At 37.9% G+C, this 27,491-nt stretch overlaps 1 protein-coding gene and 1 pseudogene across 2 annotated transcripts in view; both read right to left on the bottom strand.

Annotated features, from left to right (window-relative positions):
• The window catches only part of SLC17A3 (solute carrier family 17 member 3), a 29,789-nt gene extending 17,482 nt beyond the window's left edge, over positions 1 to 12,307 (bottom strand). For both annotated transcript variants that reach the window (XM_032140484.2, XM_032140483.1), the window contains exons 1-3: positions 12,231 to 12,307; positions 6,277 to 6,399; positions 127 to 338 (exon numbers count right to left, since the gene is read on the bottom strand). In XM_032140484.2, the coding sequence (XP_031996375.1) occupies positions 127 to 338; positions 6,277 to 6,367 (303 nt within the window). In that variant the 5' untranslated portion in view covers positions 6,368 to 6,399; positions 12,231 to 12,307. The remainder of the gene's footprint in view (positions 1 to 126; positions 339 to 6,276; positions 6,400 to 12,230) is intronic.
• Positions 12,308 to 20,456: 8,149 nt separating this feature from the next.
• LOC116459761 (histone H2A-beta, sperm-like) lies at positions 20,457 to 22,590 on the bottom strand (annotated as a pseudogene).
• Positions 22,591 to 27,491: the final 4,901 nt, after the last annotated feature.

Genomic DNA, 27,491 nt, shown 5'->3' on the forward strand with positions numbered 1-27,491 from the left:
TTTGCTTGCTTTCAAATCACTATTTTCTCCATTAAAGTTTTTAAACATACATATTCTAGAAAAATAAATATCCAAGCAAACAAACAGCAAAAAGAAAAGCACAAATTTGTATCTTGTGTTGCTTACCTTTGCAGGAAGACTCTTTGGGGCTTTACTTAGGCCACCAAATGAGTCAACAGGCAGCCCCTCAGAGGAGTCATTGAGCTGCGATTGAGGGCTTGTGCTGTTGACCATGGCTACCATGGTGATGTTCATGATGACATTTTGTGCTATCGTTGTGAAATTGCAGAAATGTAAGACGAGGGCTATTCCATAGCGGGCAGAACATAAACTTGGAACTGGAAATATTATGACATCATATTAGTGTTTTTTAAAATTGAGCTAACATTAGTTTTTCACAAGATATGATTTAAAAAGTACCTGATCACCTAACGATTTAAATCATTACTTAAATGACACTTCCGTTGGCTTTATGAAAGGAGGAGATCACTGAGTTGAGCTAAAGGACGTTGTATACCACAGCTTTGTAGAGCCTAACTTGATCTCGGGGATTCTGTTCATCCTAGAATTTTGTCTCTACCATTCCTAGGTCATTGTGTTCTACAGTTGATGAAATTACTCACAAGTAAATGCATATACGTGTGTGTGTGTATATGTAACACATATATACGAAAAGAAAATATATACATATGAATATGTACACATTTAAATTGCTGCATATAATTTATAATATATTACACATAATTTGTATGTATAATTATATATAATATATAGCATATAATTTATATAGGACATGTATTGTTACATATAATGCACTATATATTATGTATAATATGTATAAATTTTATGTATGTAAATGAAATGTAAGTTACACTTTGAAGAGAGTTGTCCATTGGTATAGATATATTCCATTCACATCTTCAAGTATTGAAGATTTACTTTCATTTAAATTTTAAGATTAAACTTCTATGAAGATTCTCTCATTAGAGAAATTGACATCCACAAACTATGAAAAAATCAAGCAAAAAATAGTGGAAAAAGAAATGAGCACAGCATTCAAATAATCTGTATTTGTACAGCCAGGAAAGATGGCAACTTAAACGCAGAAATCTCATTCTCCCTTTTCCAGATCCTGGCTAAATTGTCCGAAAAATGTAAAACATAGAGAAGTCAGCACTTGTGGTTGAAATTAAAGAACTCTTCAGAAGTTAAAATCTGGGAAAAAAATCAGTTAGATGAGATTGAATAGTATAAAACTTTCAAAGGTTAGGTCTCTACTCAACTTCTTAAAAAGTCTTGCAGCATTATATTAAGTGAGTAGAAGGTATCCTGGCAGAACACAGCTAACAGTCTAATTTGAAGAGCAAATAAAATACAAAATGTATGAGCCAAGAAGCTGGTATTTATCTGGGCTCAGATTTATTACACAAGGACTTTAGGCAGAGTAGCTCTTTGGAACTCTCTCCAACCCTTTCACTTTTTTCTGTGTGGGAAGAAAAGGGACTTAGATCAATGAGATAGGGTAAATAAATGGAGCATGTGTACCCTTTCACTTTTTTCTGCGTGGGAAGAAAAAGGACTTCAATCAATGAGATTAGGTAAATAAATTGAGCATGTGTAGCTCTGTATCTTCTCCAGCCTGCCTGGAAGCTGTCTACTCTCCTACCATGTAGCTACTTTAGCAGAGCAAGCCTGGGATTGTCCAGTTCACCCTATGCTTGGGTGGATAAATTTATTCAATACAAGAGAAATAGCAGGGAGCTGGATTGACCACTCTTCTAGGCCATGTCCTCTAGTCCAGATTTGACATCTTCAATCAATCATTGAACAAAACACTTATCAATCACCTCCAATATTGGGCCCTAGAAGTGTAACAGCAAACATAGCACACAAATAGCCCTGTGTTTGGGGACCTCACATTCCAGAGAGAAGCACAAAATATGAAACACAAACAGTAAATCAAATAATGTATTAGACGGTGATAAATGCTGTAGAGAAAATAAAGCAAGAAAGGAGGAAGTCCTAATGACATACCAGAGAGGTGGTCATGCAGACCTCTGGGGAAAGAACATACCAAGTAGAGGGAACACCCCTGGGGCTGGTTGGAGAGTGCCTAGTATGTTCAAATAATCAAAAAGAGGGGGTTATGACAGAATGGAGTGATCCAGGGGTACAAGAAGAAATGTCAGGAAAGCTAGATCATGGGGCCTGAATTGTTCAAGACATGTGGGCCATTGCAGGTACTTTGGCTTTTACTTTGAGTGGGATGGGGGCCACTGGAGGGTTTACAGCAGAAGTGAGACATGATGTGACTTACATTTTGAAAGGATCTCTTTGGCTGCAGAAATGAGAACAAAACGATAGGGAGGAAGTGCAGTTAGGAAGCTATTGAAATAATTCTGAAGAGAAGTGAAGCTATCTCGGATTAGGGTCATGGCAGTAGCTAAGATGAGGTCAGACCCCAGATAAATCCCAGCGTGGAAAAAATACCAAATAAGAGTTTCAGTTTTACAGGTGGGTGGAAGGCAAGGAGAAGGGGAGTTTGAGAGGTTCTTGTTCCAAACAACAAGAAGAATGAAGTTCTACTTTCCTAGGAAGAAAGTTCTTTTGAAGGAGCAGGTTTGTAAGGTGGGGTGGTCAAGAGCTTATTACTGGACTTTTTAAAACAGAGATGCCTCTTAGGCACCAAAGAGAAGATGTTGAGCATATTGGATATACAGTTCTTAAGTTTAGAAAAGAAGTAGGAGTTGAGGCATAACACTGGGAGTTAATAACCTACAGAAGATACTTAAAGCCATAAAACTTGGGAAATTGAAATAAATAGAGAAGAGAACCAAAGACTAACTCTGTGGCTCTCCAGTGTTTGGAGGTTGGATAGATGGGGGAGGAACAAACAAAGGAAAGTGAAAAGGAATGGGTGGTGGGATAAGAAGAAAACCAGGAGAGTGTGGTGTCTTGGAAGCCAAGGGGACAAGAGTTTCAGGGAAAAGGGAGTCAGTAGGTACTTCAAATGTTCCTGATAGGTCACATAACATGATGTCAAATCCTCACAATCACACTATGAGGCAGCTATTACTACTATTTTACAGATGAAGAAACACAGGCACAAAGAGACGAGCTCACAATGTAGCTCAGGTGTCTATGCTCTTAACCACTGTAGCACATATATACGGTGGCTTCTGTTTTGTCCAAGATGATTCCATGAGAATACCTCTGTGATTAATACAATCCACGTGCACCCAGCTGTAGGGTTTATGTGGCTCTGTGAAGTGGGATAAAGAGGTGCCTTGAGATTAATAAAGGAGGATTCCCCTTATGGCTAAGCTATCTTCTATTGATGGAGTATAAGTCTTTGTAGTGAATGAACTGAAACATAGTATCTTTGTAGGGTTTTTTTTTTTTTAATCTGATTCAGCGCTGGTGGTGACTTCCTCTATCAATCAAATCAACTAATAATTTGTGAGTTCTTGTGGCCTCTGATTTTCCCAAGTTCCCTTGGGGTCCTAGGTGTCAAAAGCTACCAAAAAGGGTATCAGCAAACCAAGAGATTAATGGCTTACAAATGAGGAGGTTGAACATTTGCCTCATGAGAATGCTGAAAGATTAACTAGAGAGTGTATTTAAAAGGCTTAGTCTGGTGCTTGCCAGATGTTAAGTGTTTCCTACAGGCCACTATTTGTGTCCTTAAAAGCTATTTGTGTCCTGTGCCCATTCTGAATGAACTATACCAGTTGTGCCTACTCTAATAGATTGGTGCCAGTGGTGTGCTGTCTATTAAATTTTTTGTGATCACCCCTAGCTATACAAGAATGTGTGGGTCTGTATGCATGTGAGAAAGTGTAAATTAAGAAGAATCTGAGGGTATTCTATTTAACTACTGGAAGAGGGCACTGACACCATGAAATCATAGGTTTTTGAATGTGAGAGGTTGTATTAATGAATTCAGTACTACTGCACTCAGAATCCAGGAAGCTTATTTCGTAATTTGATGTGACAGAAAGACCTTAAGGTGGCCCCAGTGATTACCACCTCATGGTATTCTCACCTTTATGTAATTCCCTTCCCTTGTATGGGGCCAGGAACTTTCACTTGCTTGTATCCAACAGAATACGGCAAAGGTGATGGGATGTCACTCCCATGATTACATTATGTTATATAAGACTCCATCCTAGCAGACTAAAGATAAACACTCTTCATGTGGGCTTGATGAAGTAAGCAGGAAGTTGGAGAACTTCACATGATAAGGAATCATAAACATCCTCTGAGACCTGAGAATGGCCTTCAGCCAAAATCCAGCAAACAGCCAGAGCCCTCAGTCATACAGCTATAAGAAAATGAATTTTTCCAACAACCTGAATAAGCCTAGAAGTGGGCTCTTCCCTAGTCTATACTGCAGATGAGAATGCAACTTAATCGACCACTCAATTGTAGCGTTGTGAGACCCAGAGAAGAAGAACCAGTTAAGCCAAGCCGGGCCTGGAGCTCTGAGCCACCAAAACTGTAAGATAATAAATGTATGTTGTTTCAGACTACTATGTTTATGGTAATATGCATGCAGAAATAGACAATGAGTACAGTTGGCAAAAGATAATAAAGCCTAGTTGAACAACTATGCAAGAACTTTGGGAGGAGGTAAGTATTGAAAGATATTTGCATTACAAAATTTATCATGAGAGTAAAATGATAAGACATTATTATATTGAAGAATAAGAATACTCAGAAAAATCTAAGGAACAATAGAAAAACATCCAAAAGAATCATGCAATGTGTAAAGGGTGTTGCGGCAATTAATGGGAGAAAACTAGATCATGCAATTAGTACTGCTAAGATAATTGGTTACATAAGTGGAAAATCCTATTGGTGCAATAGCATGTTTTAAATTAAAATAAAGCATAGATATAATACAATAATACTGCATTTTGTCAAACCAAAGGCACCATTGATACATCATTATTTTTGTTCCACTGAAACTCAATTGATCAACTGATTAACAGATAAACTGAATAGGTCCAAAACTAGACTCTTGAGCCCTACCACCTCAAAACTTCTACCCAGAGTCTTTCCCAGCTCATTTGATAGAAATCTCATTCTTCCAAACACTTTGCAATCCTTCATTTGGAATGTACTATTTTCTTCATATTAAAAATGTGTATAGAATCCAACAACTTCTCACAAGGTCCTCTGTTATTTTTTGGCTAAGAGCTAATTCCATGTGGTTCTAGCTACCAATATCTCCTGCCTGAATTTCTGCAGTAACCTTCAGCTTGGTTCCTTGCCTCTAATCTATTCTCAATACAGCAGTTGGAGTATTCTCCCCATACCATAAATAAAATCACCTCCTCTTCTGCTCAAAATCCCCCTTGTGATTTTATTTTTGTTTGGATTAAAAACTAACGTCTCTGTAGTGAACAAAGGAAATGAAATATGTAAACTCTTTACCTCACAATTTTCATTTCTTGGGAATAAACCCTGAAGAAATAATTCCAATGTGGACTAGTGTTGTGTTAAATAATGTTCATTTATCATCATATATAATAACTTACATACATAGTTCATAAACATCTAATAACCTAAGTAACATATATAGTTCATATATAGATATAATAGCCGAGTAACAAAAGAAAACCCTACAAATTAAATATCCAGTCACAAGAAGATTTTTCAGCTAAGAAATACTTCATCTATTGGATATGTTGGAATATAATGTGTATCCTTTAAGAATCCATATTGCTTTATAATATTCACAAAGAGATTCACACTTTATGAATCTAATAAAGCAATATGGAAAACTATATGCTGTCAAGTTAGAAAATACACAACACAATACATAAAGTATAGAACTATTCAAAATATGCATACAAAATAAAGGCAATAGAATTAAATTATAGTCATGGCATTAAGCTTATGAAAATCTTTTTATTGTTTTTTGAAGTATCTATAGTTTTTTTTTACTTTTTTAAATTAAGTAATACAGTTACATTTAAAATATTACATGCAGTCACAAGCAGGACACACAATACTATGTGTAGACGATTCAGTAGCAATTATCAAGAATGTAAAGACTGGATAGCTACAGATTGAAAGGTAACTGTCAAAAATAAAATACTTCTTTTTAGTAATTTTTATTTCCTTCATATTTGCAAAATATGTTAATTTCACTGGATTTGTAAAAAGAACTAAATAACTTAAAAATCACAAATTCATTTTTATAGTAATACGTTGACAAAAAGAATTCACTGTAAAATCCTAAAACCATGCAGTTGAGGTCGAATTTACCTTTCCTGGGGATCAGTGCCTCATCCACTTGCATATCTTGTGCGTTCTTGCTCTCCCTTGCTGTGGGACTCAACTCTGTCTTGGTGGCCATGTGTTTCTCCTCTCCAAGTGAATGTTTTTCACCTATCAGGGAGATATGTAATTCACATGCATCAGTTGAGAGAAAGGGACTCCCCGTTGAAATATTTAAACAAGGGCACCGAGGAAACAAAAGCTGGCCCATTCCATCTGGTTGGAGACAGGGAGGCTCATTATCCCCTCTTGGCTCAACACAACAGGCATACTGCACCTAAGGTTTGGAATTGTTTATTCATTAGGATCTAGAGTGCTCTCGGTGTGCCAGTTTATGAGCAATGGCTTTGGAGTTAAGCATTCCCAAGTTCAAACTCAGGTTCGTGATTTACTGTGCCAAGTGCCACTAGGAGCACATTTGTGTGTTTCAGTTTCCTCATCTGTTGTTAATAACAATAATATCTTCATCAAAAAGTTGCTGTCGGCTTAAACAGATTGCACATGCCTAGAACACTGACAGACACCCAGTAAGTAAAAACTGTATAATACAGTTTATGGTCATCATCACTGGAGCTACCACAGCAGTGGGTCACCTCAGAGCTATGCTCCTCTTGAATCCTCTACCTGCACCTGAGAACCTGGCTTCTACTACCCCTGACAACTCCCATACTGCTTCCTCATTTGACTCACTGTGAGTATTGCTGATATGTGTGCCACTCATAATTGGGGACCAAATTTGCATAATGAGAAGATAACATTCAAATCTCATATTATTATTGTCCATAGGTTGATGGTGTGTCTACAGAGTTCTAGAAATAACTAACATGGAGGTTGTGACCTTTTTGCATATAAGAGAACCAAAAAGAACCATTACTACATTACAATACTAGGATCTTCAATGCCCAAGGAGATTTTTATGTGTTACTATGTGTAGAATTGTAGTATTTGTGCTATGTTTAGTGCTCATATTATTAAATTTATGATTCTCTTAAAGAAAAAGTCTCAAAATATATAACTGCTTCTACCAGTAATAAACCAAACTTGTCAGCTTAATGAATTAAATCCTCTTAAGCATCTAAGCACTGGTACTTAACCAGAACTGGCCTGATATCATTGTTCCAAACTAAGGAATAACTTCTTAGAATCTCTTTATAATAAAAGTTTTATTATTCAGAGGTATGTTTTCACCAAGAGAGGAGTGACATAAGGACATACCCAAGGCTGGGTAATTTATAAAGAAAAAGAGGTTTAATGGACTCAGAGTTTCACATGGCTTGGGAGGCCTCACACTCATGGCAAAAGGCAAAGAAGGAGCAAAGACACATCTTACATGGCAGCAAGCAAGAGAGCTTGTGCAGGGGAACTCCCATTTATAAAACCATCAGATCTCATGAGACTTCTTCACTACCATGAGAACAGTATGGGGGAAACTGCCCCCATGATTCAATTATCTCCACCTGGCCCCACCTTTGACACTTGGGTATTATGGGGACCACAATTCAAGATGAGATCTGGGTGAGGACACAGCCAAACCATATCAGGAATTATAAAGTATGTACTCACTTTTCTCCTGGTTTATTTCACTTAGTATAATTATTTTAAAATCCATCCATGTTGTTGTACATATTAATAGTTCATTCCTCCTAATTACTGAGTAATAGTCCACTCCATGGCTATATCACAATTTGTTTAACCATTTATTTACCTTTTGATGAAAAACTGAATAGTTTGCAGTTTTTTGACATTACAAATAAAGCTGCTGTGAACATTAATGTACAGGTCTTTGTATAGACATGTGCTTTCATTTCTCTTAGATAAACACTTAGAAGTGGAATACCTGGATCGTATGATAAGTGTAGTATTACTGTCTCTTCAGATCTTGGCACTGGGCATTCTAATTCCATGGTGTGGCCAGGACATTTTAAAAATAGGTCTTCTGTTTCTAGGGAAATTGCCCTGGTTCTATATTCAAAGATTGCCTGGGAGATATTTTACCAAATGACAAAGCTGGGTCAACCTGCATTGTTCTGTGCTACATGGCAATGCTAAACAAGAATATGATGTTTCCATTAACAATTTTTCTCCCTTGAATGATATTTATTCTCACTCCCCTGCTCCTTTATGATGTGAATATGTGAATTTAATGTGACTCTATTGCTGTGAGACTTTACACCCCCTACTAGGGGCTCTGCTTGGATTGGAACATTCTAAAATGTCAGGTTTCCATTCTGAAGCCACTCCAAGATTATCCTGAATTAAGCAGCAATGGGAGTTGCCCAGATCTATGGCCTCTTCACAGCACATCAGCCTCTGCATTCTTGAGCTTGGTTATATGACAGAAAGACTGGGTGTTGCATCATCAACCACTGGCAAGGAAGAAGTGCTTAGTGAGAACCTGAGAGTTGGCAGAGGCCCCTACAACATGGACTCATGACTGCCTGAAATGAACTGTATTTCTGACATAAACAGGATCTGTTTGGTTAAAGTTATACCCTCTTATTTTAGTAACAGGTAGTTGTGTTTGTGAAGCTGCTTTCAACTGACACATAGCATGAAAAACTGATACCATATATGTAATCCAGAAGGGAAAATGAAGGTAAAACTTGAAGATCAAAATGTCATCTCTTAACATTGGGTCTGAGTTCAGAAATGATGTCCACATGTTTGAATACACCCCAGGTTAGCAGCCAAGAATGGTGGCTTAAGACTCTGGGTTCTCCACTTTTACACTGTTGGTGGGACTGTAAACTAGTTCAACCATTGTGGAAGTCAGTGTGGCGATTCCTCAGGGATCTAGAACTAGAAATACCATTTGACCCAGCCATCCCATTACTGGGGATATACCCAAAGGATTATAAAACATGCTGCTATAAAGACACGTGCACACGTCTGTTTATTGCGGCACTATTCACAATAGCAAAGACTTGGAACCAACCCAAATGTCCAACAATGATAGAATGGATTAAGAAAATGTGGCACATATACACCATGGAATACTATTTAGCCATAAAAAATGATGAGTTCAGGTCCTTTGTAGGGACATGGATGAAGCTGGAAACCACCATTCCCAGCAAACTATTGCAAGGACAAAAAACCAAACGCCACATGTTCTCACTCATAGGTGGGAATTGAACAATGAGAACACATGGACACAGGAAGGGGAACATCACACACCGGGACCTGCTGTGGGGTGAGGGGAGCGGGGAGGGATAGCATTAGGAGAGATACCTAATGTTAAATGATGAGTTAATGGGTGCAGCACACCAACATGGCACATGTATACATATATAACAAACCTGCACGTCGTGCACATGTACCCTAAAACTTAAAGTATAATAAAAATTTAAAAATTAAAAAAATTAAAAAAAAAAAAGACTCTGGGTTCTCTGAATTATTGATGTTGGAACAAGTTCTTAATTTCCCCTTCCTTAGATAACTTAGATGAGGGCTACGTGGCATCTGACTGTTGTCTCAATCCAAGAAATTCAGTAACTTCTTGATGGGAAGGATGGTTGGCTTTTTGTTTTCTAAGGTTAAATGAAGATCCTAAAAAGAGAAATGAGACAACCAAACAGACATCTCCAAGTATATTAAGTTATATCAGAGGGAAAAATTATGTAAATAGATAAAGGCATGGAAGAACCTGAATTAAGGCAGGGAATTAAAACTATTCTCAGAAAGAATAGTGCACAGTAGGGCAATGATGTGCTGGAACCAACACACTTGGGGCCAGAAGAGCTCATTATTAATGTTTTTAGAAATTTTTCAAGCTAGTTGTTGAACATAGCCATTAACCATTAAATGATATGAATTTAGAGTTCAATTAATTATATTTTTAAAAGGTAATTTTTAAAACGTAATATTTTAACTTTATGACTTCATAATTATTTCATGACATTTTACTCTAAGCGCCACTCTTGAGGCTTTTTACATCTCTTGTATCTATATGGTGGGAATACTGTATAAAGATGTGCTATTGCACATCTCTCCCCAACTCTGAATTCAGTAATGTCATGATGGTAGCTTGGAACTGGCCATAATACGAGCTTTAACACCAAAAAAAAAAAAAAAAAAAAAGGCAAAGGCTACAAATTTGGGCTTAATTTATTGTTTTATGGACTTCCTGGACTTAAGAAACTTATCAAACAATGTTCATTTAAGTGTGTGTGTTTGTGGGTTTGTATGTATACACACTACATATCTATATCCACAAAGACACAAAGACACACACTTACATAAACATATAGAATTAGATATGTAGTATGTATACTACATTCATTACTATATATACACATATATGTATATATATACGTGTATATATATACATATATATACACACACACACACATATATATATACACACACACATATATATATGTATATATATAATGAATGCTTTTCAGGCATGAAAACCCTGAAACATGAGTCAGACTTCACTTCCCACTGATTTCCTTTGCAATAATGTGATCTCTTCTGCAAAGCATAGGTACTCTTGCTAAGATGACATCCTTCATACCCAGCCCTGCATCTGCATTGCCACTGCCTCTATTCATCAGTATGATCTCCAGTCTCCACAGACAGGTCAAGGTCCCCTGATTCCATACTGATCTTCCCATTTCTCTCCTGAAATATTAATACTTTTTAAAGCTATCTAAGGCTTCACATGACAGTCTACCACCTATGCACAGCTTGTACCAACACCCTATCTCTAAGCGAACCAGGATGTTACATCTTCTCCTGCCAGCAGGTCTGGTCTACCCACCTCACCATGACAGACACCTACTGCCATGGTAACCTCAAAACATTTCACTGACTTAAAAAGCTGGATTCAAGCCCTGCTGACCCCTGGGGGGTATAACCCTGGGGCTATAACTAGAGGACAGAGAAGTAATCTAGAGGGAAATTCCAAGGCACCCACGGGTGAGCCAAGAACAGGCTCAAGTAGCACAACATAGAAAATGCACTCTCATTATCTTCTCTTAAATGTACCCTTCCAATCAGTCTTATAGCCTGTCTACACCTTGGCTTTACTCAAGTAAATCCCTTTTGTTTTAACAGCTCTCTTTATTTTCCACTAAAAAACTATGCTGGTTATCTGGGTCAGAAACTATATATTGCACTCTGAGAAGTTTCTGGTCCAAAGCAGTGTTCATAGAGAACCACACTGTGGATCAGCTTTCAGTAGAGATGGTTAATTTAAAGGCAGGGAGTGTCCTAACAGCATCCTCCCACACATCTGTGAAGTTGCAGCTGCCACAAAAAGTTGTACCTTCTCCATTCTGGCCTTGGACTCTCTGATTCCCTCCTTCCCACTGCCCTCAGCCCACCTACCATCTTCTGCTGACTCTGGTGACTGTCCCATCGTCTCATCTCTCCATTTCCTCTTCTATCCCTAGCCATTTTAATTTGGTTAAATTTCACACTAACTCGCTGGATCTTGACGCAGCATTTCTCCAGATGCTTTCTTGGACCAGAGCCACCCTAGCCATTGGTATAATAGAAATAATTATTATTGCCACTCTTATAAACTACTGCATTAGCCAGTCTACATCAACCCCAGATGGAGATATTACTGACCCTCTTCCTCCAGGTCACCCAGCTGGTAAATGAAAGAGATGATATTTGTACAAGCCAGTTTGACCTGCAAAATTTTGCTTTTAAACACCTCACAAGAGTGCCTATTTCTTGGAATTATCTTCCATAGCTGCTACTGTCTCCACTAGCTAGTTTCAAACCATATGGATGATCAGATACAAAGCTTCAGCTTCCTGCCACTTCTCCCTCACTTTTGTCAGTCTTGTTAATACGGATTTTTTCATTTTTCATTTTTCATTTTTATCATATGAGGAAACTTAGGGTTGGGGAGTATATAAAAATTGTCACTTGCTATACAGAAAAGAGTTTTGGAGGTCTTCATCTCAATACCAAGAGAAGTGACTTACCGACTTAATGTCTGTGGAAGGGCTTCAAGCTGAACCCAGCGTTTCCTCCAAGCTTGCTCCCTTGGACTTTTTGGAGCAGAGAGATGAGGATTCTTTGCCACCCTAGGGCTTAAGTTGCTAATCATTAATAAAAGTCATCAAACTACAAAGTTGACTCAGAAGGGCTTCTTGCCAAATAGGCTTTGAAGAAGCATTCAGAAATCCAGCCCAACCCCCTCTGCAGTTCTTCCTGCTTTTTGGCTGATGTAAGCTTCTCCACCTTCCCCTTGTGAGCGTCTCCTCGGGACCTCATAGGTGTCCTCTGGTTCAGACACTTGCATATAGCTATTTTGCTTTGCTTCGTGGTGTCTTCAGCATCTTTAGTCTTTTTTGAAAAGGTTAAAAAGAGATAAATTATAATTAAAGAGTTCAGTATTTTTGTGTTTTTTCCTTTGCTATTTTTGATTTTCCCCCTTATTTGAAATTTTAATTTTTTTCTGCTTTGAAATATGTGAATTGTAATTACTATGGATAAACTTGAACTTCATTCACTCTGTTGCTTTCTCTTTCCCTGGGTCCTTGTCCTTTTCTCAGCAAACCAAACCAAACCAAACAAAACAAGCCTGACATAAATATAATATGATTTCTCCATTTTTTCTATTCTTACTATTTATATGAGTATTCAAAAACTATATGTAATAATGCTTTGTATTATTTCTAAATTTGCACACATGCTATCATGTAGCATTTATGGGCCATTCTATAACCACTTTGGAAAATAAGTGACATAAATTTGGCATACCTACATGTGCACAGTGAAGGCCAAACTCTTTAAATTTCTTGTGGTTCACTCTTGCGCTAACACCCAGGAAGTCAAAAGCACTGTCACTGTTTTCCGAGAATGTGTACAGTTCTGCTTGTCCTTGTCTCATAGATGAGGCGAAGCCTTCAGACTCCTAGCTTTCTGTAGTTTATTTCCAGCTCTCTGAATGCCCTGGGTTCATAATCCAGACTCCTTTCTTTATATGAGCATTAGAGTCAGCCATGGAAATTTATACCTTGTTCTGTGCTTTAATGGCTTTCCTGGCCTTAGCTCATACTCATCACTTTGACTTTAAATCCCTTCTTACTTTATGGCCCTGAGGAGATCTCCTTTAGATTCTGAGTTTGACTCTTTATACCTATTTGAACTGTATTGTGAGAGGAGAGTGAGTAAACTACCTCTCAACACCCTGGCTGAGAAGTGGGAGCCTGGCAGGATATTTCACAGATCAAGAATTCAGGAGGAACCTGGGTCCTGGGGAGTCAGAGCTACCATTTACTGCACATTTATTACATGTCATCCTCACAATGCTTTCAGGTAAGTTTTATTATATTCTTTATAACATAAAAGAAAAAAACAGATTTCTTCCATCTGCACTTTAAGAATTTAAGTATGGAAAATCTAAGCCCATTATCATGTGGGGATAGTGTCAATTTCACCTTTCTAGGTAAAAGATTTTTCCCTGAGTCATTTCTGAAGGACTCTGGACCCTGGGACAAATAATGATCAACTTTGGGATTCACATATCACAGGAAATGTTTCTGACCCTGAATTATCCAAGTCAGAAAATGTTACTTGGTTTTGCAATTTAATGTTTAACTTTATTTAAAGTGTTCCTGAGTTGTTTACATGCTACTTGGTTTGACTTGGTAGAAATAGACCCAAGTTGTCTCTGTGTAGAAAGAATAACAATTCAGCTTTTCTTCACCTCTATGATTAAACACTTGAATACGAATTGAGATATTTCCTTGACTTAGGTTGTAATATCCATCTTTTTTAAAAAAAGAATTTTACATTTTCCTTTTGAATAAGATTTATTTTTAAACTGCTTTGTTTTAGCCATGGGGATCATCAGAAAAGATAGAGTACATATTTCTCCTTTAACAGTTATCTTTAGCCAGGCGTGGTGCTTCACGCCTGTAATCCCACTGCTTTGGGTGGCCAAGGCCAGAAGATTACTTGAGGCCAGGAGTTTGAGACAAGCCTGGGCAACAAAGTGAGACCTCCTCTCTACAAATTTTTTTTAGAAAATTGGCTGGAGATGGTGGCACGCATTTGTAGTCCTAACTTCTCAGGAGGCTGATGAGGAGGGTTCCTTGAGCCTAGGAGTTCAAGGTTACAGTGAGCTATGATCATGCCACTGCACTCCAGCCTAGATGACACAGCAAGACTCTCTCTAAAACAAAACAACAACCAAAAAAAAAAAAAAAAAAAAAGCTATCCTTAGACTTGTTTCATAAGACTGTGAACATTGTTGTTAATAATCAGTCACATGACAGCTCAGCAGGATGCAGGCTCTGATTCTGGGTTACATTTCAGAGGACTCCAGTGCACAATCCTGTTGTGATCATAGGAAACCTGTCTCTAGTCTTCCTAGAGGAAGCCCAGGATGGGTCCAAGGAGAGGAAGCACCTCGAAGAGTCAGACCCTCCCTCAAAGCTCACAATGTCCAGCAGGGATTCTGATGAATCAGGGGTAGCTGTCAAGCAAACACACTGAATGAGCCTAAGTCTTAAAACAGAAGACTTGACTAAATGGCAGAGGTCATTCACTGGAGCTTGGCTGGTTTTTCAACACATTCTGGTCCAAACAATGAACCCATATGTGATGTTATATCTGCTCAGAACCTTACATCTTCACGGTTCTGGTAAATCCTTTTTTCTCCAAGTTCAAGTCAGATTCCTGTTTTGCCTTACCATCTCTATGACAAATGGGGTCAATCTGGTCACTCTAGTTATCCGGCTGACATCATCTGGTCATGGGCTTGGCAGTCCATCTAGAACGCTAGTGGAACACTCCATCTCTATTATTTTGTCTTCTGTCAGCTGAGCAAAATGGTGCATTTTTTGTTATCTACACAATGCATTAACTTATGTCCTAGATTGCCATACTGAAAACACGTCTTACTTTTTTCCTTAGACATGTCTGCTTTCTAGTCTACTTTCCAGTTTCGATGCCATTTCTTTCGGCAACTATTTTACCAGGAATGCCCAGCTAAAACTGCAAAATCATATATTGAGGACAATGGCTATGGAACAGAAGAAAGAACAATTGTGACAAGTATAATCTTTAGGAGAATACACAAAAGAAAATAAGGAGTGCTTATGGGCTGAGGTGTTACATGCTTTCAGATAGAATAGTAAACAAAATTGATATCTGTAGTGCATAAAGGATGTCATAATTATCAAGTGAAAAAGTGTTGAATTCTTTAACCAGCACAAGTTACACAATTATACCATGCTGAATTCATATCAAGATAACTTCACTTACTACCTGGGACTTAGAGTAAATGTATTTTACTTTGTTGAGTCTCACTTGGAGATCATTGAAAACAATTAGGAATAAATCATGAAACAAAATGAAACCATCCACCATACTTTGCATATAACAGAAAATCAATAAATGAAGGTCATCTGTCATAATTATCATTATCATTATTATTTCTGTGATCACCTCTGAAATGTCATGATTAATATTCATGATTGAAATAAAGCAATTAAAAATCAAATTCATTCAAAATAATCAAACATAATTTAATTAAAAAGTTGGAGGCAGTCAGCCATCAGTCAAAAAATATTGTTACTATATGCATTCCAAAAAGAAATGTAAAGATATAGCATTCCCTACAAACAATGAATAAAATAAAATTCCCTGTATTTAATAAACAGCATCTGTAAAACCTACAACAACATTCTAAAGGTGAATCTTCCTGTTACAATCAGATGCATGAAAGAGGTGTTTGCTACATCTATTCACTGGAAGGCCTAATTAGCACAATAACACGAGAAAGAAATGTGAAGCAATTAGAAAAGAAGTAAAACTATAATTATTAACAGATGATATGATTGACTACATAAGAAAACAAAAAAATCTGTACATAAATTACTGTAACTAATGTGAGTTTAGCAAATTTGACAGATGGAAAAGTGATATTCAAAGACCGACTGCATTTTAATTACCAGCCCAAAACAAAAATAAAAGATATTATGAAAAGAGATTCAATTCACAATGGCAATAAAAGAATGTAACAGCAACAAAAGGATATAAAACCTAGGAATAAATCTAACAAAAAATGTAGAAGATCGTTATGTAGAAAATTGTAAAGCTTTATTGTAAGGTATTAAAGTCAAACTAAATAAAGAGACATAACATTTTTATGAACAGGAACATTCAAAAATGTAAAAATCTCGTCTCTCCAGACTAATCCATATGCCATTCCAGCCAATATTCCAAAATAATTTTCCATATAATTTAATTTACTAAATATATCCTCAAATAAAGATGGTGGTTATCTCTTTCTTTGTAATCATTCTTCTACTCTGCCCCTCACCCCATTTTCAGAGACTCCTTGTAATAAGGCCTATTTAACACTAAATATGTGCTGAGCACTATTCTAAGCAGTTTACATACAATAACACTTTTACTTCTCACAGCAAACTTCTATGGTAGGTACTATTATTATGCCAGTTTACAGAGAGGTTAGGTAACTTGCTAGTAAGCTATGGAGTCAGGAATCCAACCACCCAGAAAGTCTGGCTGTTGTGTCCATTCTCTTACCCTCCAGACTATTTCATCTGTTAGGCAAACACTGAAACCAACTTTCAACATCAGTTTCCTATAAAATTTCCCTCTCATTATTCTTCCTTTTGTATCTTGGCATTACTGTGAATTTGAGCTGTATCAATTTTCTTCCAAATTCCTGAGATCACCTGCCTACCTTCCTTCCCTTTCTTCCTTCCTTCTTTCCTTCTTCCTTCCTCCCTCCTTCCCTCCTTCTCTCCTTTCCATCCTTCTTCCCTGCTTCATTTTTTCTTATTCTTTCCTTCCTTCTTCCCTTCCCTTCTTATTTCTTTCCTTCTTCCATAATTCTATTTGTCATTTCTAAGAAAACCTTCTTTTTCACGCATCTAATTTTTGTTTTAAGTATGTCAGAATATATTTCTGATATTATTCATTTATTTATGTTAAATATTTATACTAACATTCTTCTAGTTTGGAGAGGGGTTCTAGCTTTTCTGTTAATTTTGGTGCTCTGTCTTGAGGATGTTGAGTTGTACTTGTCTATTGGTTTTTGTTACAAGTGATGGTGTTGAATTGCCAAATAGAAGAATACATTTCCAAAACTTAAATGTTAATTACTACTGAAGTGCAGGTTAATGAACTTTCTGATTCTGAGAACTTGTCTTAGCAGATGAGGGTGAATGTTGGTTGTGCTGCTGGGATGGGTGTGTGAGGTGCTGGCATTTTGAATCTGGGGGCTCCATGTTCTTATCTGAAACATTTTTGTTTCTTAGCCCCTAGTGACCACATCAATCACTTAAAGTGTAGCTAGATTGCAAATCCTAACTTGGAGAAAAATGGAAAAGGTAATTTCTCTCTTATTCTCTTCTTTTTTATTTTATTTTTTCCCTCTGTCTCTTTTATGAAGGAGAGTTTGCTGCGGCTTGACATGGCTTTTCTCAGCTTCCAACATTTACACCAAAAGCTCTTAATTTGGCTCAATTCCTTTTGATTCCTCCCTCTCCCACTCAGACTCTTATTTTTCTCTTGGTGCTGAATCAGGATGAGGAGCAAGATCATGTCAATGTTGTTACAAGAGAGGATTAAGGGCCAAACCTATTTATTGGCCTTTGTATTGCAAGGTTTAGTTTTTATTGTACTCAGTTGTGGCTTCTATTTGTCAGACACCTGTGCTTACAAGTGATAGAAGTCCAACTGAAATGGCTTTGGAAGAGAAAGAAAGAGAAAAAGAAAATATGGAGACTGAGGTAAGTCACAGAATATAAGAATGAGCAGCTGGAACAAGCACAGTTCCAGGGACCAGAGACTGGAATTAAATCTCTGCCCCAAAATAAATGAAGACCTTTCGAACTCTTATTTCAGCTATTCTTTTGCACTTTCTCCCTTCTCTTAAATCTTCTCCAAGAGGCAACAGACAAGTCTGTTGGCAGTTTTGGAGTCTCATTCATCACATCCATAAAAGAGAAGAAAAAGCAGCTGTGTTCAAAACCTAGGAAAGGCTCTTATTGGCCCAGCCCAGAGTACCTTATTAACATTTGAACCAATTGCTACAGCCTTGTGGGTGCAGTGCCAAGTTGTCTGAATGGTCACTCCCATCATCCCAATGTTTTTAAACCTATAGGTCATTACTCTTATCAATTTAGCACCTCTTATCAACTTAGCCAGTATGGTTTTTTAAACAAAATGGATGAGGCCTGAATAGAATGGAACAGATCAGAGTGCATCCCATGTAGTAAGAGTCAAGATTATTTTGTGAAACTTTTGATTCTGCAACACATATGTTTATATAATAAGCCTATATATTAGGATTGCAGCACACTTTAAAAATGTATATTTTTTACTCTAGGTCAGTCATACTCCAAAAAGGTTAAAATTCTTCTCTTTACTGCACGTTTTATGTATTTTATTTCTGTTGATAATGCCTTTGCTTCCCAGACATAATGCTTTTGGTTGGACTTTCAAAAAGGACAGCCTAGAAGATAATTGTTCAACCATGTAATTGCTTCACTTTTCATTACCCTGTGGGTTTATTGGGCAGATACATCCATTTCTCCTCTGGACTCCAAAGTCAAAGGTTGTGTTATGTACGCATGCTTCTTTCTTTACTCTAGGTCGAACTCTATTCCACAGTCCAGTCTGGGAACTGATGTAAGCTTCTGGTTGTTAGACAATGGTAGCTATCAAAGAAACTTAAAGTGATCTAAAGTTAGGTTTAATAAAAGTAAATTTTAGACTAACATCTGCCATCTGCCATATGTACAGATATTTATGAAACCATCTAACCATCAGATTGTGCCAAATGTTCATTCCTAGCAGATGCAACACCATTCCAGAGACAGGATTTTGTTACCCTTATAGTTAGTATCAGGCAAAAGGAAATCAATCTAAACCAATGCTTTGGACATAGGCTTATCTAGAAATGAAGCCTAGGGTACCCTCCATAAAACTACAGGTTACAGACCTTACTGAACTCTCCAGATCTGGACTCTGCAGAGTCCAGCTTTGGCAGAAATGTGACTGATAGAGGCCATTACAGGAGCATCCTTTGGCCTGTAACCCTCTTTTACATCAGCCTGGCTGACCACCCTGGAATAAGACCTCTTGGTGAAACCTTAAACCAACTGGCACATACATACCTCCCTATAGTAAAATATCTAAAGGCTAAATACAATCTTAACATGCCAAATAAAAAGCACTAAAGCACGTCGCTTAGGCTTGAAGAAATTAATCATCAGTTGACAAATTCATTATAACTTGATGGCAAATAAAACAGCCCACATGAACAAAACTGTTTTATAAGTGTTTTTCTGGATACCACATAAAAATGTCTTTCACAAAATTATTAGGTTGGTGCAAAAGTAATCGCAGTTTTTGCCATAAAAAGTAATGGCTTTGGGCCAGGCACGGTGGCTCACGCCTGTAATCCCAGCACTTTGGGAGGCCAAGGCGGGCGGATCACGAGATCAGGAGATCAAGACCATCCTGGCGAACACGGTGAAACCCTGTCTCTACTAAAAATACGAAAAATTAGCCAGGTGCGGTGGCGGGCGCCTGTAGTCCCAGCTACTTGGGAGGCTGAGGCAGGAGAATGGCGTGAACCCTGGAGGCAGAGCTTGCCGTGAGCCGAGATAGCGCCAGTGCACTCCAGCCTGGGCGACAGAGCGAGGCTCCGTCTCAAAGAAAAAGAAAAAAAAAGTAATGGCTTCCCACAACCAGATGTCCCCTCTGCGAAGTAGCGCCCTCTAATGCCAAACCAAAAGCAGAGGTCATAAGGACTATTATCCCTTACACACACACACACACACACACACACACACACACACACACACTCACGTTAAAAGTAATGGCAAAAACCTCGATTACTTTTGCACCAACCCAATACAGCTTGCATTGAAATCCAGTCCTAAACTCAGCTTTCAGGAAACCAATGTGACATAATATTGGTAAAGAAAACAAAGTGGAGAGTATGAAGGTAATGAATGAAAGGAATGGAGAGACTTTATTGAAATACTCTTGGGCATTATCTGCCTATACTTTTACTTGAACTCGTGGCTGGCTTTTGGTTTTACTTTATCTTTCCCCTCGAAAAGTAGGTCATCTGCTCTGCTGGGTTTTATTATCTGGGGACGTTACTTGCCCTTGGCCTTGTGGTGGCTCTTGGTCTTCTGGGGCAGCAGCACACCCTAAATGTTGGGCAGGACACCGCTCTGCGCGATGGTGACTTTGCCCAGCAGCTTGTTAAGCTCCTCGCCGTTGCGAATGGCCAGCTACAGGTGGCGCAGGATGATGCGGGTCTTCTTGTCGCGGGCCGGGTTGCCAGCCAGCTCCAGGATCTCGGCGGTCAGGTACTCCATCCAGCACGGCCGCCAGGTACACCTGCGCTCTGGCCCCGACACGCTCGACATAGTTGCCTTTGCGGAGCAGACGGCGCTGGAGCCCGGCCAGGGAAGACCAAGTCTGGGACTTCAGCGTGAGCTTCGCCGCCCTGCTTCCCACAACCAGATGTCCCCTGCGAAGTAAAGCCCTCTAATGCCAAACCAAAAGCAGAGGTCATAAGGACTATATCCCTTACACACACACACACACACACACACACACACACACACACACACACACACCCCTTAACGGCTAACTTCTCTGGAAGGTGCCTCATCCAAGCAAAGCAGAACTGCAGATACTTCTATATGCCTTTTTCCATTATTTTTTATCCAATCAGACTTTTTCGGACTTCCTTTGAATACAAGTATCTGCAGGATTTTCCTTGTCACCTGTAGACACTTTTTCTCTTTTCAAGGAAGCTAGAAACAGATTTTGATATACCTAAAGTTTTGAAGTGTTCTACAGTTTCTAGAAAGGGCTCCGAGAAAGCCATGTGTAATATGCATTTTTTGTATAATTTGAGAATATTTATTTCCTCTACAGAGGGCAAGAAAATGAATGGGATGTGGATGTATGAAAGTCATATGTCATGTATTCATGGAAATTAATAAGTATATCATACATAGGTTAAGAAATGGGAGGACAAAGAGATAACTGTATTCATGAGGCCTGAAATAAACAAGACACCTGGGCACAAGATACTTACGATATACTAAATATACAGCTAACACTAGATATCCAGGGTACACTGAAGGTTATACAAGCACCCAGTATTTTCAAGGCCTTGATTCAGCCACCTACTGGGGACACCCATTCTGTCACCATGTGTTCTCTGTTCAAGAAACACACTACTATTCAGCCTTTAACAATAAGGAAGTCATGCTATTTGTGAAAACATGGGTGAACCCAAGGAACATTAGGGTAAGCAAAAAAAAAAAAAGAGGCACAGAAATGCAAACACTACATCATCTCACTTGTATATGGAATCTAAGTATATCAAACTTATAGAAGCAGAGAGGAGAACAGAGTTTACCAAACGTTACGGGTTGGGAAAATGTTGGTCAAAGCATAGAAAATTTTAGTTAGACAGGTGGAATAAGTTTGGTTCAGGAGATCTATCGTAAAACATGGTGACTGTAATTAATACAATGTATTGTATACTTGAAAATTGCTATGAGAGTAGATTTTAAACGTTCTCACTACAGAAAGATATATATGTGAGGTAATGGATAATTATCTTGATTTAGCTGTTCTACAGTGTATACGTATATCAAAACATCATGTTGTATACCATAAATATGTATATACAAGATTTATTTGTCAATTTAAAAAAAGAAATAAAGAAAACCCATGGCTGTTTAGCACGTCTTTCTCATAGAGCAAGTGTGTGTCATTATCCTCTCCTATGGCACTTCCTGTCTGTGGGCTCCCTTGTTGGAATCTCCGTGCTAGTCCTTGTAATCACACCATTAGCTGGGAAAGTTAATGTGGCAGAGAAAGACAGGATGTTGGCACATTCTGTACTCCCAGGTCAACACTATGGTCCTCCCATCTTGCTTGCTCCCTATTCTAAGTATGTAAAATTACGCTATCTTTTTCCCTTGCTTCTTGCAGTGGATTTTAAATTTATTTAACCAACCATGCATATCTATCATCTTTATTTGGCCTGTGAGATTTTCTGTTCCATAGAACAGAAATATAGCAAACTTGGAAGCTCCATTGCATCAGAATATTTCCAACAAGATGCCAGGGTTAAGATCAAGAAAGACGAGAGAAATAGAAGCTCAGCTGCTGGGAGACTCTAAGTGAACAACTAGTAATCTTGTAGGATGTTGAAACAGATACACTGGCATCTGATCCAAGGCCATGTGAATCATAAATTCCTTTTGCAATGGCATCCTTGAGTGGATCACTGGTAAGGCCTCCCACCTGGCCCATTGTAAAAGATGATTGACCATACCTCCAGGCAGTTCAAAAGGCCAAATACTTCCTACTGCCTGGGGAGCTGGCCAAGCACACTATTGGCCAACACCAAGTACACTAGCTGCCAGTGAGTTCCTTTTATCAGACTTGAACATCATATACCAAAGACAGTTTCAGAAGTACCTTGGTTTTTAAAATCAGAGTTCTAGTTAATGTGTTTTTGCTAATAATCTATCGGTTGTGTTAGTAATTAATAATTCATGGATTGTGAATCACCCAATCAACTAGTACATTAACACAGCAGGGGGTGGGGGAGAAATTTTAAATTTCTCTCAACTTTAACATGTTTTCTTATGTGGTTTGTTTTCTTTAGTGGTTTGTTTTCAAGATTATAGAGTACTGTGTGCATATGCTCTAATGTACCACTTATGACGTGACAGCCTCTGTTCCTTTGCTTTTTCATTAAAGTCTTTAAATATCATTTCGTGCTCTGTTTGAAGTTTAAGTATCATCTTCATAATGTTCTCAACCTCTTATGGTATCTTGGTTTAATCTGTTTCCTAATTTGCTAGTCCAACTCCTTCTCCATAATTTTTAAAACAATTTTTCCAATTTACTAAGATTTTGAATCAGTCCTGGAGACATTGGTCCCTCAGTCTAAGTGTCACGTTTTCCGGGATCACTCTTCTTTTCCAGGTCGGATAATTCCTGCTCAAGCTAGGGTTGACTCGAAAAGGCAGCTTCTGACAGCAGTTGATTGTATGTGGCTGGATTTATGACCCAAACTTGACCAGTGTCATTTCTCATAGACTTAGGTTGAGGAGGTTAGTTTCTCTCAAGTAGTTGAAGCTGAAACCTACAAAATTTAGGTGCTATAAGAAGAATCTTTTCAAAGTACTCTTGGTACAGGCCACACTCGGGTACTACGTTGTCTGGTGTTGCTTTCTGAGTGGTTCATGCCAAATATGAACACTATTAAATCAGAGTGGAATTTGATCAACTCATTTACATGCATTATATATTTTTTGTCCACTGAGAGATTGGGTTGTCCCTATGCTTTCTTTGAATATGGCAACTATAAATAGTTCCTACTTGGTACTGGCTGCCAGTCTTTTTATCTCTAAGTAGTGGGAGGCTGAATCTACTATGCCTGGATCTTCCTTTAAGTAGTTTGCTATCACCATAAATGACTTTAAGAACATTTGTTTGCTGTCTCCAAAAACAATTCTAACTTTTACCAAAACTCAGAAGATTAGCATGAGAGATGCCCTACAGAGAACTACTCCATCTACTTTAACAAGGTCTTGAAACAAGTGTGCTCCAACATGGGCATTTCATCCAAGGCAACATATCGTCAAGCACACAGTAGGACAAGACTCCCTCTAGGCTCATTGTAACAGATACTGCACTATCGACTCCAGAGAGAGCTAATGATCTGTGCACCTGCTCCTACCCAGGGAATTGACTAGGCATGCTATATCTGAGGACATCAAGGCCATTATCAACTACACCAACTCTATCCAAATAAGCTGCTGTTGAGGATTCAAAGAGCATAAGACAAAGGCTCTGTTCACAGCCATCAACATTTTCTGTTAATAGCTACCTCTTAATGTATTCATATTTCTGATGGATAGCTCTTTGTATTACCTCTTTGTGAATTGTTCAAGATCCTATGTAATTGACTTGGTAAAACTTCTCTCCTTTCTACCTTAAATATTAAAAAGTGGGTCTATTTTGTTTCTGATTTTTCCTAATGAGGGATGGCACATGCTTGTATGCTTGTGTTTCAAAAAACCTACTATGTGGCCAAAAATGGTCTCAGTTCACCACATGATTTAGTGAAGGCCCCTGTATCAGTCTGTTCTTATGCTGCTGATAAAGACATACCTGAGACTGGGTAATTTATAAAGGAAGGATGTTTAACGGACTCACAGTGTTTCACAAAGAGAGTTTCAGAACTACCTTGGTTTTTAAAATTAGAGTTCTAGTTAGTAATAGTTAATGTGTTTTAGCTAATAATCTATTGGTTGTGTTAATAATTCATCAATTCAGCATGGCTGGGGAGGCCTCACAGTCATGGCAGGAGGCAAATGAGAAGCAAAGGCACATCTTACATGGCAGCAGGCAAAAGAGAGCTTGTGCAGGGGAATTCCCACTTACAAAAACATCAAATCTCATGGGACCTCTTCACTATCATGAGAACAGTATGGGGGATGGGGAAAACTGCCCCCATGATTCAATTATTTTCACCTGGCCCCACCTTTGACATGTGGGGATTATTACAATTCAAGGTGAGATTTGGGTGGGGACAGAGCCAAACCTTATCAGCCCCATTGCTTTTAATGTGAATAGCCTGAATTAATTTATCTAATTATTGAGGTTAGACACATGTTGTATAATTGTTGGATTTATTTTTTTTCTGGTTTCAATTGCCATGATCTTGTGTCTTAGTTTTAACATATTTTTGGCCACAGTAGGGAAACTGCCCTTTGAAAGTATTGGAATCATCTTTGATTCCAATTGAACTGTACAAACATTTTGTTTTTCAACTTCTGAAGACAGTTCTATCAGAATTGCATTGAATTTTTAGATTAATATAGATGATAGACATTTGTATAGACTTGTAATTTGCCATTTAAGAAGCTAAATGCTTTGAGGTATGCAAACTCTTTATGTACTTCTGTAAAGCTTTATGGTGTTTTTCATGGAGCTTTATACATTTCATGGAGCTTATTTTAAGTTATTTTTCTTGCTTATTAACATATCTGTGTATAAATATAATACGAGACTGTTACATTATATTTTTAACTGCTTTTCTGAATGAATGCTACTGATATTTGTGTTATAATATTGTATTTGGCTGCTTTGCTAAATTTTATCATTTCAGTTTTCCAGGTTTTCCTCTAGGATTTTCCAGGTAGACAGTAATCTGTCAAGCAGGTAAGTAGTTTCTAAGCAGCAGCACAGGGGCAGCTGCTAGGCTAGCTTGCCACATTTTTACATATTTAGCCAGGAAGGAGACAATGAATCCAAATGTTAGACAGTTTGTCTTAATCACTTTGGGCTGCCATGAAAAATTACTATAGGCTTAAAAAATAGAAATTTATTTCTCACAGTTCCAGAGGCTGAGAAATCCAAGATCAAGGTACCAGGAGATCCAGTGTCTGCTGAGGACCTACTTCCTGACTTGCAAATGGCCCTCTTCTCCCTGTATCCCCACATGGCAGAGAGCAGAAAAAGAGAGAGAAAGCAAGCTCTCTCTTGTTTTATAAGGATGCTAATCCCATTCATGAGCTCTCCATTATCATGGCCCATTTACCTCCCAAAAGCCTCACCTCCTAATTCTATCACAATTGAGGTCGAGGTTTCAATATCTGAATTTGGAGAGAACAAACATTCAGTCCATAGCACAGTTTATTATTTAAACAAATAGCAAAAACAAAATCAACATGATGTTACATCCCTGTTTGCCTAGTTCCAAAAGAAGACATGAAACTGGAAGGGCCAAATGACAAATGACACAAGAGGTGGGCTGTTCTGTCATTGAGGAGCCAACTCCACACTACGGCCATGCAATTTTATAGCTTGCATCTACCCAAAGGGCAGATGTAGAAAGGCCTATGCCTCACTGGAACCAGAGAAGTGATAGATGAGAAACTACCTCGCAGCAGCCTCCCACAATATAAGTAACTTCCATCTAGTTGGGGAGGCTGATGATAAGTGGCCTTGTGACAATTCCTCACAAAACTGCCTCTTCACATATAAATATAATATAATTATAATTATAATATGATATATTACAGGGAATTCTGCCATACAGGGGATTCTGGGAGGATCACAGGGCATTCTACCATAATGGATCAGAGTGCAACTGAGTCTTGCCTGTGTGGCCTATGTGCAGATCAGCAAAGTTGCCAGGGTGCCACAGAAGAGCCACTGTCCTCCACAAATCATACAATTATTTTACTCTGTTTCAGTAATTAAACTTCTTCTCTAAATACATTATATAATAGTCTGAAGTGGTGATTTAAAATAGTGATAATAGTAGACTTGAATTTCTCAGATATAATACACACTTTTCTTTGACATATATTTCTGCCATGTTACTAACAGGCTTTAATTAAAAATAAGTATAAAATATTAGCATCTACCCATTTAGCAACTAGTAGATGCATATGGTACTTTTCTCCTTTAATTTGTATCATGAATTACATTTATAATTTTTATCATTAGCAACAATAGAAGCCATAATAATGGAAAAATATCCTGAAAATGCTATGGCAAAACATTTTTCAATCTAGAATTCTATGCACTGCTAAACTATAATTATAGGATGAGAGTAAAATAAAGACATATAGACAAAGACTGAAAAATTTTACAACTCACAGAAAGACACTTAAGTTAATGTATAGTAAAAGAAAATAATATTTTCACCATTTGGATTTCAGAAATCTAAAAGTTTTATAACACATTGTTAGTAAGAATACAAGGAAATGAGCAATGAAATAAATTATTGATAGATGTGTAATTTGTTGCAGCCCTCTGTGAAGAGCAATTTAGAAGTGCCCATTAATATTTAAACACAGACGCAGATACTTTTGACCCACAAATTAAACCAAGAGATTTTCACCTGTAGTTACATTTGCACTGGTGTGGGCTGAAGTATATGCAAGAATATTTATTGCTACATTGTTAATAGCAAAGAAAGAAATCAATAATATAAATCAATAATATAAAATCAATAATATAAAACATATAGCATTGAATATGGTGAACACCCTGTTAAGAGTGCTTTACATATATTAACTCATTTATTAACTCTCCCAACAAACCTCTGAGGCCAGAGCAATTATCATCCCACATGACAGATGAGGAAACTGAGGAGCAAAGCTGTTAGATAACATGGCAGGCACTGT

The sequence above is a fragment of the Hylobates moloch genome, unplaced genomic scaffold, assembly GCF_009828535.3.
Source record: "Hylobates moloch isolate HMO894 unplaced genomic scaffold, HMol_V3 SCAFFOLD_20, whole genome shotgun sequence".
In the NCBI taxonomy this organism is placed as follows: domain Eukaryota; kingdom Metazoa; phylum Chordata; class Mammalia; order Primates; family Hylobatidae; genus Hylobates; species Hylobates moloch.